This window comes from Rhinolophus sinicus, linkage group LG01 (genome assembly GCF_036562045.2).
Source record: "Rhinolophus sinicus isolate RSC01 linkage group LG01, ASM3656204v1, whole genome shotgun sequence".
NCBI classification, from domain to species: Eukaryota; Metazoa; Chordata; class Mammalia; order Chiroptera; family Rhinolophidae; genus Rhinolophus; species Rhinolophus sinicus.
Window position 1 is genome coordinate 29,616,196 of NC_133751.1, and position 15,111 is coordinate 29,631,306.

General features: G+C 39.2%; 1 protein-coding gene across 3 annotated transcripts in view; it reads right to left on the reverse strand.

Moving 5' to 3' along the window:
- IFT80 (intraflagellar transport 80) overlaps positions 1-15,111 on the reverse strand; it is a 106,883-nt gene that overhangs the window by 33,934 nt on the left and 57,838 nt on the right. For all 3 annotated transcript variants that reach the window (XM_074327086.1, XM_019732028.2, XM_074327094.1), the window contains one exon: positions 9,928-10,107. In XM_074327086.1, the coding sequence (XP_074183187.1) occupies positions 9,928-10,107 (180 nt within the window). The remainder of the gene's footprint in view (positions 1-9,927; positions 10,108-15,111) is intronic.

Here is a 15,111-nt window from a genome sequence, read left to right on the forward strand (position 1 = left end):
GAAAAAGGCCTTCTTGGAAAAATGGCTGATTGCAAATCTGGAACAGGAAATGTATAAGAGGAGCCTAGAGAATATTTTGTCAGAACTGCAAGCTATGAGATGATCTCAAAAGAATACAGGAGACAATTGGCCAAAGCCATTTGAGCATTAAAGAGAATAATGACTGCAGTATATTGAAACACATCAAAAATGTTAAAATCTGCAAATTTATCATAACATCAATAAAAACAACAAAAAAGAAACTCATTGGAAATGAGTTAGGAAATCATTGCTAGGAAATCAACTCATTATGTGAAAACTGGTAAATAAAGGAAAATAATTCAAAAATGTGTCTCACCTCAGGGTAACCAAGTGATTGATGAGGCAAAGTCTTTGATAAAAGACTTTTAGCTAATAATTGCGGAAGAAATGACAGAATAACAAGATTAACATTTTGCGATCCCCAGTGAAACATGGTTCTAGACAAGTATCATCAATGGCTGACAAAAATATTAAGTTAAAAGCCTAATGGGGAACTAACTACATGATAGATGAATCAGACTGACAACACCTGAACACACGGATTGATCTCAGCATCACTAAAAGAGCGATAGCCAGACGTATGTTTCTCCTGATGTGGTACAATAGGAAGTCACAGCATCACCTACAAAGTTTTCTTTATACTTATCAAGGCTCTCAATCTAATACAGGGGTTAGATGAACCTGTGAAATGTAATCACATCACAGGGATGCAAAGAAGAAAATGCGGGAAATTCAACAGAACAAATGACCTGGTTTCTTAAATAAACAAATAAGAAGAGGAATTGTTTCAGATTTAAAAGGAATGAAGAGACAAATTAACTAAATGCAGCATGCGACTTTGTTTCCTGATACAAACAAACAAACTATAACAAAATATATAAATAAATAAAGAAAAATAATTGGAGAAATGGGACCTGTTACTGTAAAAGACATTTAGGAGACAACTGGAGAAATGTGAAATGTTACTATGTTAAAATAAAATAGTTCTTATCCTTTAGACATATAAAAAATGTCTTAATTAAAAAGAGTGATGCCAGGACTAGTGGTAAAGCAAAAGACTATGTGCCCTTCACTCTTCAATGAGTGGGGGAAATGACTGCAAAAGAGGGGTTGTCTGATGGCAAGTGCTTCAAAGGTGCTGGAGTTCTTCAGAGAAGAAGTTATTGTGGTCTGGAATTAGCAATGAGAGGTAAGGAAGACACCTACCGAAACTCCAGACCCAGTCATACTTGGCATAAAGAAGAAAAACACCTTTACTTGAGAACGTTGTAGGAGAAACACTGGCCTCAAGAATCAGCAAAAATGTGAAGAGAGTGCATTCAGTGACCAGGTCACAGGTGCATGCTGCAGGTGTGCACTGGACAAGTGCAGTCTCAGGGAATAGGCCCCCAGCACTGAGCAAGCCATGACTGTAGATGGTGACCCTGTGAGTCCCTCTTCAAATCCTAGGCTTTCTAAAGCCTTCGTTCACGAAGGGGAGAAGAGAGCTGCTCCACAGACTCCCAATGCCCTGATTTCACACCTGGATTAGCGCACTTATGTCACCTCCCGGACGTTTTAGTTCCATTAGCCAGCAGGAGCCGCTCCCCTCACTGCCTTTGGCTGCCTGCTCTGGACCTGGAGTCAAGCAGGTCAGAGACTTCACTCCACATGCTGCATTTCTGTTCCATTTCTGGCCCACAGAGATGTTTATCTTGTTTTCGAGTCCAGATAAGTCTTTTTAAAAATATTTTTTTCATGTATTATTGATGTCTTTGGAGCCAAAGGTATATGTATTCCTTCCAAGTGTGAACTTACGACACCATCTTTACCAGAAGCCTGAGCTTCCAGAGACTTTTTAAAAGGTCCAAAATGCCATCGTCTCCTAGAAACATTTTAAAGCTAATGGAAAGAAGTATGTTTTTAAAGGAAGTTATATGGTAGCTTCTTTATAGCAACATGATACCCAGTGAAACAAACTGGCTCTTAATATAGGTTTAGGAAAATTCAATACTTAAAAATTTGATTGTATAGGCCTCTGCCATTATTCAAATTATAAACATATTTCTTAAAATCCATACTTGCCTAAAGCGTCACATAGGGGAATTCTGTTTTTTGTGAATCTGGAACACTACAACCAAACAGGAATAAAACATCCCAGCCATAATAACAAAACTAAAATACTCTGATAATTGCTGTTACAATTTCAAAACTATAGTGACTCCCATATCAGAAATGTCCAGTGCTGAATTTTACATTGTACCCATTACTCTGTTCAATTCAGGGCAGATCCAGGATTAACCTCGTGATACTTCTGTCACCTAATATGTGTTTCTAACCACAGTATATAGACTCTTCAGATTGACATAAGTGCAAAAATTCTGTTTCCACATTTCCAAAATACTCATTTAACCCTATAGATAGCTATAATCTTAGCAATAGCTACCATTATTATTTTTTTACATACATTATCTCATTTTATCCTCAAAGTCACTCTGCTCTTAACTCTTATCTTTACAGGAGATAAAATGACTAAGAATCAAATAATTTTGAATTTTGGCAACTATTAAGAGCCAATGCTAAATTAAGAGTGGCAGGAAAGAGGTAAGCTTGAGATCTGAGAAATGCTTCATCTCCTCCACCTGTACCCTCTCCCTTTCAGGCACTTCCTCCTAACAAAGACATCAATTAACCCTTTTAGAAAGAATTATTCACTGGAGAAAAGAGATCCAAGATGGCGGAGTAGACAAACACTGTGCCTGCTTCCTTCCATGAACACATTAAAATTACAACTAAATTACAGAATAATCAACCTGGAGAATCATCCGAAGTCTAGCTGAACAGAGGCTTTATAACTAAGGATTTAGAGAAGAAGCCATGTCGAGACTAGTGGGGCAGAGACACAAAATGGGCTAGACCCAAACCTCCGTAAAGTGGTTGAGAACTGGGAGGGATATCTTAGTTGCAGAGGTTCCCCCAGAGTGAGGGACCCCAGCTGACCCACACCAGGTTCCCCAGCCCAGAGGAGCTGTGAACATCAGGCTGTGAAAAACGGTGGGGATTCCAACCATCCAGGAGGGATGGAAGGCTGTGGGAAACCCAGGCGTTCTGTTAAACGGCCGTCGCACAGACTCTCACTCACTCACAGGCATTCACCTTGGGCTCCAGTGGAGGGACAGTAACTCGGGGCGGGGGGTGTCGAAGACATACAGGGAGCAGACTAAGGTATGTGGCTTAAGAGTGCGGCTGGAGGACAGTCCTCATGTTCCCTGAATGAGTTCCTTCTCCTGTGCAGCCAGCAGGAGGGCACCGTCTTTCCTATGTTGAGCCCGCCCCCACAGGCCAAATCTGAGTCTGACTGGCCTGGTGAGCTCTGCTTCCTCCGCCCTGCTGACTCACTGGGACCCCGCCCAACACCAGAGGTACTTTCTCTGGAGCAGCTGGCCCCGCCAGCATTGCACTCTTTCTTGGAAAACTATCCGTGTCCTCGGGCCTCAGGTGGGTGGTGATTGGCCTAGGTGTGCTCTCAGACTTTTGCTGAGTAGCTTCGGGCTCAGCACAGGCACCAAACCAGAATTTATATTAATTAACCTGGTGACCACAACTCTTCCCACTCTAGTGAACTACTCCCTGAGACCCTGCCTCACCCAACTCTTGTACTATATGAGGCTTTTTCGGTGGCTGAAACTTAAGGGAGCAGGCAGGTGGCAGCAAGCCTCGGGGTGTCCTGGCTTTTTGCAGAGTTACCCCAGGCCTGGTTCTGGTGGCAGACGTCCTCAGTTTGCAGCAAAAAACTGTGGGTCACTTTGTAGCTCCTACTGGGTAGTCCCTGGCTAGTCACAGGCATTGAGTGACCAGGGCCTGCATTGAAGTCCTTTGCAAAAGGCCCCAGACCCAATATACTTGGAGGATGGCTCAGACCACAGCAGAGCACCATCCAATTATCCCCCACAAGCAGCACACCCAAAGGGAGGTCTTAACAGGCACCAGAGCCCATTGGGGCAAACCCCACTCAATGGGTTAAGCCCTGGCACAGCAGCCCGTAAGCTATGGATGTGGCCAAACCTCACAGCCAATCAGCCTAAGGGCCAATGCCACCCACAGACATGCCAATAGCAATCAAGGCCCAACTATAAGAGGAGGGCACACACAACCCACACAAGGGACACTCTTGGAGCACCTGGAGCAGGTGTCCAGGCAGACTGTGCTAGGGCCCTACTACATAAGGTCACCCAGCCAAGACTGGAAGACACGGCAGATCTACCTAATATATAGAAACAAACAGAGAGGTAGCCAAAATGAGGAAACAAAGAAGTATGTCCCAAATGAAAGAACAGAAGAAAACTCCAGGAAATGAACTAAACAAAATGGAGGCAAGCACTCTACCGGAGACAGAGTTCAAAACAATGGTTATAGATGCTCAAGGAACTTAGTGAGAATGTCAACAGAGATAGCAAGCATAAAAAAGGACATAGAAGCCATAAAACAGAACCAATCAGAAGTGAAGAATACAATAATTGAAATGAAGAATGCACTAGAAGGAATCATCAGCAGACTTGATGAAGAAGATAATTGAATCAACAATTTGGAAGACAAGGTATCAGAAAACACCCAATCAGAACAAGAAGAAAAAAGAATCCCAAAAAAACAAAAATGAGGATGTAACAACATTTGCTTCATAGGGGTACCAGAAGGAGATGAGAGAAAGCAAGAGATTGAGAACCTATTTGAAGAAATAATGACTGAAAACGTTCCTAACCTGGTGAAGGAAATAGCCATACAAGCCCATGAAGCACAGAGAGACCCAAATAAGATGAACTCAAACAGGCCCACCTCAAGACACATTACAATTAAAATGGCAAAAGTTAAAGACAAAGAGAGAATTCTAAAAGTAGCAAAAGAAAGGCAACTAGTAACTTATAAGGGAGCTCCCCTCAGATTGTCAGTTGATTTTTCAACAGAAACTTTGCAGGCCAGAAGCAATGGGCACAAAATATTCAATGTGATGAAAAGCAAGGACCTACACCCAAGATTACTCTTTCTACCCAGCAAAGCTATCATAGAATCAAAGGACAGACAAAGAGCTTCCCAGACAAGAAAAAGCTAAAAGCCAAACCAGTATTACAAGGAATTTTAGAGGGATTTCTTTAAGATGGAAAAAAAAAATCAAAATTATCAACAATAAAATGGCAATAGCTACACATTTATCAACAAGTACTTTCAATATAAATGCAGTAAATGTTCCACTCAAAAGACATACGAGGGCTGAATGGATAAGGAAACAAAACCCTTACACATGCTGTCTACAAGAGAATCACTTCAGATTGAAAGACACACACAAATGGAAAGTAAAGGGATAGAAAAAGATATTTCATGAAAATGGAAAAAAACAAGAAAATCTGTGGTAGCAATACTTATACCACACAAAATAGACTTGAAAAAAAAGGTTAAGGGAAGAGACAATGAAGTACCCAGTAATCCCACTTCTGGGTATTTATCTGAAGAAAACCAAAATGCTACGAGGGGTTGTATGCATCCATATGTTCTTTACAGCATTGTTTACAATGGCCAAGATGTGGAGGCAGCCTGGGTGTCTGTCAATGGAAGAATGCATAAAGACGAGGTGGTACATATATGCAATGGAATATTGCCCAGCCATGGAAAGGAATGGGTTCTGGACATCTGCAGTGGCATGAATGGACCTGGAGGGTACTGCACTGAGTGGAGTGTAAGACAGAGAAAGACAGATACAATGTGATTTCATTTATATGTGGAATCTAAAGAAAAAATAAACAAACAGAACAGAAACAAACTCATAGATACAGAGAACATATTGATGGTTGCCAGATCAGAGGGGGGTTGTGGGTGAATGAATAAGGGAAAGGAATTAAAATATACAAACTGGTAGTTATGAAATATGTAGTCATGGGGATGTAAAGTAAAGCAAAGGGAATATAGTCAATAATATGGTAATAACTAGGTATAGTGCCAGGTGGGTACTAGACTAGTCAGGGGGATCATTTCCTAAATTATATAAATGTCTAACCACTATGTTGTACACCTGAAATTAATATAAAATAATATTGAGTGCCAACTGTAATTGAAAAATTAAAAATGGGGAGAAAAGGTGAAGGGGAATAAGTGGTCCAAATTTACAGAAATAAAACAAATAAGTCATGGAGATGTAATGTACAGCATAGGGAACATAGGCAATAATATTGTGATAGCACAGTACGGTGTCAGATGGGTGCTGGACTTATCGTGGTGATCACTTCTTTAGGTTTATAAATGTTGAAAACTATGTTGTACACCTGAAACTAATATGATATTGTATGTTAGTTATATTTTAATAAAAATATATTTTTTAAAGTAAGTATAATATTTTTAAAAAGCTAATGGAAAAGTAGCAGGGGAATTTGTATCACAAACCTCCTAATTGTACATTAAGACTTTAAAACTAAAGAAAAAACATTAAATTTCAAAAGAAATAAAAAAAAAAAAAGAATTATCCACTGGGATCTAGCCCGGAAGCAAGGAGCAGATTAAGAAACCTTCTCTCTCAGGTTATGGGGGGGGGGGGGGTCACACAAATGCTGAGGAACAGGGGGACAGGTAGGGCAATGAAGCCTATTGCCAGATAGCAACTGCCAGGTCAAGGTCTAGACTCAAGAATTATGACTCAAGGGCTGGCCCAGTGGCTCAGGCGGTTAGAGCTCCATGCTCCTAACTCCGAAGGCTGCTGGTTCGATTCCCACATGGGCCAGTGGGCTCTCAACCACAAGGTTGCCAGTTCAATTCCTCAAGTCCCATAAGGAATAGTGGGCAGCGCCCCCTGCAACTAAAATTGAACATGGCACCTTGAGCTGAGCTGCCGCTGAGCTCCTGGATGGCTCAGTTGGTTGGAGCATGGCCTCTCAACCACAAGGTTGCCAGTTTGATTTCCCGCAAGGGATGGTGGGCTGTGCCCCCTGCAACTAGCAACAGCAACTGGACCTGGAGCTGAGCTGCCCTCCACAACTAAGATTGAAAGGACAACAACTTGACTTGGATAAAAGTCCTGGAAGTACACACTGTTCCCCAATAAAGTCCTGTTCCCCTTTCCCAATAAAATCTTTAAAAAAAAAAAAGAATTATGACTCAACATGATATCTGGTTTCTGAGTTAATGAAACACAAATCAACCAAGAGTCTACTAAGCTTCTAAGGAAACTGTAAAATTCTAAACCAGGCAAATAAAAAGCTGTGATTGTTCAGTCCCTATGGCAATTCATGACCCCACCTCACAACAAAATTAAGTGGGCTACTTCCACTTTTGGGTATTTATCCAAAGAAAACAAAAACACTACTTTGAAAAGATATATGCACCCTTATGTTCACTGCAGCATTACTTACAATAGCCAAGATACGGAAGCAACCTAGGTGTTTATTGACAGATGAAAGGGTAAAAAAGATGTGAGATTTGTGTATATATATATATATATATATATATATATATACATACACACACACACACACACACACACACACACAATGGAATATTACATGGCCATTGAAAAGAGTGAAACATTACTTGGCCATTGAAAAGTGTTGCCACTTGCAACAACAGGGATGGACCTATAGGGTATTATACTAAGTGAAATAAATCAGACAGAAAGACAAATATCTTATGATTTCAGTTACATGTGGAAAATAAAAAAAATTAATAAACAAAACAGAAATAGACCCACAGATACAGAGAACAAGCTGATAGTTACCAAAGAGGAGGGGTGGGGGGAAGATGAGGGGAAAAAAAGAATTTGTTCCCTAATGGGATTGGCTATTAGGGTTCTCTGAATATTGTCGTACAGGTTGTCTGAATTAAAAATAAATAAATTCCCAATTGCTTTAGCTGGTAGCACAGGTGCTTTCATTAGGGGCTGAAAAAAAAAATTAAGTGGCCTACTAAAATGTACAGTCCCCAGAAAGGGAATTCTCCTCCCAGGTGGGAGATCGTCCCAGAAAAGCGAAGTAGAATTGCCAAATTAACCAAGCAACCGACTCTATTGCTAAGAAAAAGAGTTCTCAGGATATTCCTGGCCAGCTCGATTGTAGCTATGGACCCTGTAATCACTGTGTGTTGTTTTCCCTTCTCCCCTTTCCCCACCTGTTTTCACTGAAACTGTCCATTTTGTCTTCACCACTGTAATTTGGAATACGGGAAGGGAGAGGAGAATAATTAAAATTCACATTTTTTTTTACAGTTTTCCAGACCAGAGATTTGGAGCTGGATGGAGTAACTGGATGAATACAGGTTAATTTCTTTTAGGGAGGGAGTGGGTTTGTTTTCAACTGCATATGGAATAGCTGCATTAGTTAAGCATTGCATTTCTGAATTTTTACGTACATGAATAAGGGTATGTATGTGTGGTTAGGTAGCTTGTAAGATGGCTCCTAATGATCCCCATCTCCTCGTATTCACATCTTTGTCTGGTCTCTCCACCGTGTGTGGATTGGACCCAGCAGCTTCCTTCTAGTGAACATGGCAAAAGTGGGATGTCACTTCTCAGGAGGGAAATGGACATGAAAGGGGCGGGCTTGATCATGGGTTGGTGTTGGGGCTGGGTGACGAGTACATGGAGATTCATTATATTATTCTGTGTATTTTTGTATAGGTTTTAAATTCTCCATAATAAAAAGTTTAAAATTTTTAATATAAGTAAACAGAACAAAGAAAAATTATGATGTAACTAATTTGGTGACCATATTATACAAATTAAAATATCTAGATACTAGAGGCTAAAGAATATTTAAATAGACCTGTCCAAGAAATCACAAGATATATGCTTCCAAAATTTTATATTATTTATAATAATCTGAAATCTGAATCCTGAAGATAGAGGCAACTGACACAGACAGAAAGAAGAAAGATATAGTTTCTTCTTCTTTGCACACTGTCTTTGGCCTCTTCTTCCTACCTTCTGTCAATTAACTACACAAATATTTGTTGAGTGGAGTGCTTATTATATGCAAGACACTGGGCTAGGCCCTACAGGGGAGCTAAAGACAAGAGCAGTGTAGGTCTGTGTAAGGGGCTCGCATTGACCAGAGAACCCCCACCACCTCCCAATGTTCTCTACCTGTAAAACATTTCTCCCCATCTTCCATTGCCATGTCCCAACCTTCCCATCTTAGTCTACAAAGTATTTCACTCCAGAAGTACCTACCCTGTTTCCCCGAAAATAAGACCTATCTAGACCATCAGCTCTAATGTGTCCTTTGGAGCAAAAATTAATGTAAGACCTGGTCTTATTTTACTATAATATAAGACTGGGTATAATATAATATAATATAATATAATATAATATAATATAACATAACATAACACTGGGTCTTATATTAATTTTTGCTCCAAAAGACGCATTAGAGCTGATTGTCTGGCTAGGTCTTATTTTTGGTGAAACACGGTATTTTTCTTCCTAACTCCCAATAAGAACTTCCTACCATTTTTCCCACTTTGGTTTGCCGTAGGTAATTCTTAAAAGAAAAAAAAATTAGTCAAGTTAAATAAACTCATACAATTATAAATAAATAAAATACTGTAACCCTGACTGTGACTAGCAGGTTAGACCTGCCTTGGGGTCAGCTCCAGGAGTTAAATCGAACTTGTCATAGCTTCCCTCCCTCCTTCCTCAGCTGAATCTATACATTTCCTAAATGCTTTGAGCTTCACTATCCCTGTGCCTTAACCCTATGACTGCACTAGCTGTGGGCACGCAGGGTCTATATTACGTCATGAAAACATCACTAATGGTATAGTTAAAATATATCTAATGTAACTGAATTTTTATAAACTTCATTTAAATATAATTAAAGAAGATAATTCCATAATCTATATAGTGAACTAATGCGAAAAGAAGCAGGTTTAATCAACCATGGGCCATAATCATACCTGCATGGTCCTTCTCTTAGTTAATGTTATTTGAAAATTTTTCCACTCCCAACGTTGCTCCACCACGTGTGCGAAAACAACATGTCCATTGCCACAGGCTCCAGCAATCTGAGTGCCATCGATCGACCACGCAATATTGAATATGCTGCCAGTGTTGGGCTTTTCTAACGCATATGACCACTGGGGAAGAGAGAATAAGAAAAAGCCGATTAATTTAAAAAAAAAGAAAAAGTTTTTAAAGAAGTTTGAAACTGAGCATATGTTAACATATTAAGATAATTTTTAACAGAACGTGTCTTTATTCCAGAATTATTAAGATATTTTTCTTGATAAAACTATAGTATGCTGAACGAAAGATAAAGATGTAATTTCTAAAGTACACAGTGGAATAACATGAAATCTCTCTCAAGAACTGCAAAACACCCACACAATATATTCACAATATTGATTCACAATATCACTTTTAAGTAACACTGAATGGGTAAATATAAAGATTCTGTAGAAAAAACAAAGCCATCTTACTATTACTTCTTAAGGATCTCTATAGTTGCTATACCTAAAAATTTCTGATCACAATATTTCAAGAATGTCACTAAAAACTGAAACTAAACACACAATGTAACTAAAACATCTGATATATACTTTAAATCATGAAAGTATAGGTAAATCGACCTTTTTTTTTTAAAGAAGGCAGTAAATATTACCTTTTCTAGGATCTACCTATCTGTGTGAGAATGTTATCTAGAGATAGCAATAAGCACTAACTGTAACAAATGAGGTGTGGGTGTGTGTGTGTGAATAAGACAGAAAGAAAAAAACAAAGATGGTTTTACAAGAATTTTCTTTCATTTTTCAGATGTAAATATGTATTTGCTATGTCAGGGCCCAGGGAAGGCTGCCCCAAAATGGCATATTATTTTGAATTGAAGTTACTTGAAAAGCCGCTGGTGTAAGGGCACTTGGAGCCTCCTTTGTCTCCGTGAATGCAGGAAGTAAATCCCCCCTATGGTGCCCTCCTTGCTCCACCGGCCCTGAGAGACGGCCCTTATTGCTCTAGTTAAGGAATCCAGGGCCAAGAAACCTATTTAAACAAACCTTGTGATTTTTTTACTTATTTACTACCCAAACCCACTTTCTGTTTAGATTCCTTCCTAATGAGCACCCAAACCTGTTTCTTGTCCTGGCAATTCTTCACAAATTTACAAATGTATAAATAGCTGGCTGGTTTGATCATTTCTCTGAGTATCATTTACGATCTCCCATGTAGACATGTTAAATTGGTTTTTTTCTCCTGTTAGTCTGGTCTTGTGTCAATTGTACTAGTAGTTCAGCCATGAGAACTCAAAGAGTAACAGATGGGAGGATTTCCCCGTCCCACCACCTAGAAGGATGATTTATTTATTTGACTAAATTTATATACATTCTCTTTCCATTTTTCCAATCCTATAGCCTACAGTCAAATTAAGTCTTGATTTCTGTTGCTGTTGGATGGGTATTTACTTTTGTTCTATATCATTATTTTTTTCAAAAATATTCATTATTAATATGGCAGCAAAATCCCACCCCAGGGAAGAACCGCCAGGAGGAGTCAAGCTCTCCAGGTCATCTTCCATACTGAGCAGAGAAACAAAGTAGAAGGTATAGATAAGGAACTAAGGCCATGAGGATGGTGGTTAAGAGCCCGACCTCTGGAATAATCAGAATTGAATCTCAGTTCTGCCACTTTGCTTTGTGACTTCTTAAAGAGAAATTGGAACTTGTTGAAGAGAACCTTTTAGGATAGAACTTGTGATGCCACCATGTTGCCAAACCTGACCCAGGATCCAGTGCACTGCGGTCAAAGCTTGTGCTCTGCTTTACTTCTATGTTACCTTCCTCCTCTGAGGTGCACGGGGATGTTTTGAGCATAAGGCCTGGCAAATCTCTCTCTACGCCTTGTTGTGATGTTTCAAATGAGGTAAGGCAGAATGCTAGAAACCTCACAAGTGGGCAGCAAACTGCCAGTTAGTGAGTAGGTCTCTGGCCAAGCTCTGCTTCCTCTCTCCCTGGGGCCCAGTGCAGCTTGGTGTCCAAGCCTGCCTTGAGACAACAGAGGTACATGGAAGAGATATCTGTGCGTTTAGAGAGAAAAAGCTGCCACTAATTCTTCCCTCTCTACTCCACAAGAGAAGTCTGGAGGCAGGTTTCATGCAGACTACGTATAAAATAAGACACGAGATTGAAAGCAACAGCAAAGAACATACTAACAGCCATAAGAAGGAGCAGTTCGTAGAGAAAAACAGCATTTAAAAATATATGGAAAATTAATATACAAAAAGCAGGATGGAATTATTTAAAAAGCACAGAGTACTCCACTGTGTGGTCATCCAGAAACAATAATGAGGCCCCTAAGTCTCTAAGGAAATAGTTCACGCTAGGAGAGCTCTGATTCAGAAAGCAAAGCAGGAGAGTGTGCAAAAACCTTAGCAAGATTTCAATCTTGTAATGGTCAAAATATGTTTCTATAAAGTTTTTGGTGCTTAACGTATTTCCTTAAAACTATGGAGCAGCTCTTTTTCCCCTGCAAAGCTGAATTGGGAGGTGTCACTGTATTTTACCTTTAAAGAATCACATTACTTGTTCCTTTTCTTTTCTTATTGTTCACAAATTGTGGAAGTACTTTTTTTTTTCAATTCTCAGCTCATTTCTCTGCCATTTGGGCTCACAATATGGCAGGGGACGATCTAGGGACAGGTACGCCAGCAAACGTATGTTGAAACAAATAGGAGAATCCCTTTTTCCACCTTCACCTGTCCACTACAGGGTGTCTTTTGAAAGACTGCAAGAGTGCAGACCCATCCTAAGATAAAATCATCAGCTTGCATCTACCCCAATCATCTTCAGAATCAGATTTCAAATGACTCAGGCCTGGTGCATGTGGTCATCTATTCTGATGCCTGGGAATCGGTTCTGAAGGAAGCAGGCGAAGCAAAGAGTCACAACAGAACCAAGAAACCACACAGGTATCACCCATCTGCTAGGCTGTGAGCAGAAAAACTTACACAGTCACATCAGCAAACTCTTTTTCGTGCGGGAAGGGGAAATGTCAGTCACACAACAAAAAGAATATTCAGTATTAGCTATGGGCTCACTGACAAAAATTTGGAGGAAATGGAAAAAAATACAGTAAAAGATTCACTAATTCGTATTACTATAAAACAAGATTCCCAGTAAAAGTTCATACATATAATAAAAATGCTGAATGACTCTTACTATTCACTGACATTTTTTTGCAACTCCTTCATACCACTCTTCAAACTGATACAGGTTAGCTAGCATGTCCCCAGGTAGACAGGAAGGTCCCTGGCGGAATAAACAAAGACAGCCACATCCTAAAACTTCAGGTTTTGAAATCACTCCTTCGCTCCAGGACATAATGTAACAAGGCCCTGAGGTTAATCATAAAATTCATTTTGGCCTGACAAATAGAGCTGCTCTGATAGATAAGAGTGGGTGACTTTGCTAATTCCTTTAGGATGGGCAAGCAGAGCAAACCTGGTAGACGAATTTCATTAAAAGGCGCCAGTTCCCTTCTTCAAACAGTTCCGTTCTTGAAACAGCTCCCCTTCCCCAAGCAGGCAAGGGAAGGTATAAAAGTAAGAGCTTTTGCCTCAGTCATGGGGCACCCCCATTTGGGACCCCCTCCCGCTTGGAAACTGCAACCTCTTCTCCTGCCTCTAATAAACTACCCTCTTTTTAAAACTTTTTGCCTCTCCCTGGTCCGTGTTTCCATTCTTCGGCTTTACGAGACACGATCCCGGCCCACACTCAGAAACTGCCGGCAGATCCAACATCACCTACATCAAAACCTCTGTTACTTAAGTTAAAGGGTCAATAATAAAGTTAACAAAGAGGTGGTAAAGAGCAAATCATAAGCTTTGCTTCTTCAGCAGCATGAAGAGAGTACACACTTCCTTTTTTGAAATTATGAGGAATAAGTTCAAAAAATGAATACATCGGGGGTGCCAAAAAAATGTATACATATGACTTGTATTCATCGTTTGTTATCGGTATATATATTATTACAATTTTAATACAGTTGTTTCCTTTCTTAAAATGTGTATACATTTTTTTGGCACCCTTTGTATATAATACTTGAGGTCATCTTTTTAAAAATAAGTGTAGAAAACTAGGAAATTCAAGAGTACAAATAATCTGCTTCTGGCAATAAAGTGAAATCAACTCCTTTGTGTTCGACCAACAAGAATTATGAAATACTACATGACTTGTTTTATGTATGAGATAAAAAGTGGTTGATACAGACGAATGAGACTCGACTTGATAATATATAACACTTAATGGCTTGGACCATGCTTATGGCACATCTTTCATTCTAAATCTAGTCTGTTCTCATGGTATAGATGGGACACAGAACTGATTTTAAATTGTGTTTGACAACTACAGATTCATATTTTAAAACTATTTAAAGTATGATTTTAAAACACCGAAAGAATCGAATCAGCCAGAAAAAAAATCTTACTAAAATTAAACATACACATATCTAAGAATTCATGGATGCCTGACCCTAACTAAGAGGAGGAAATGGCAAGAAATGTTTAGAAAATATTATCAACACCCTACATTCCTCTAATTTCTTTCACAGTCCATATGAACCATCAAAAGTAAAATATGCAACATGCAACTTATCCCTAAATACAAATTTCGAAGAATATAAATCGATACCCAAGTTATATTAAATTGATACTTTTTTAAATTTAAGAAGTGATTTCTTTTAGATTACTGTAGTAATAAACACATACACACACACACACACACACACACACACACACACACACAGCACAAGCATATCATCAGAGAATGGATCTTTAATTGTCACTAAATTTGGGAAGACGGGGTTATATTTTGTCCAATCAGTAAATTTAATAATTTTTATTGGTAAGTCAGAAAGACCTATGTATCACTTGTGCTTATAAAGAGATTTTTAACACTCTTAAGTCTCTTCTCTTCCCCAAATATGCCAATTAATATTGGATTCAAGTTTGCATTTCTACCCTTGAGAAAAAAATGAGGCAGCTGTAATTTAGTGGTTCCAGCAGTAAGAAACCTGAAGATAAAATTTCAAATACCCCTCACATTTACCTCTTTCTTTAACCAAATGATCCCTTACTTTATGACAATGTTACT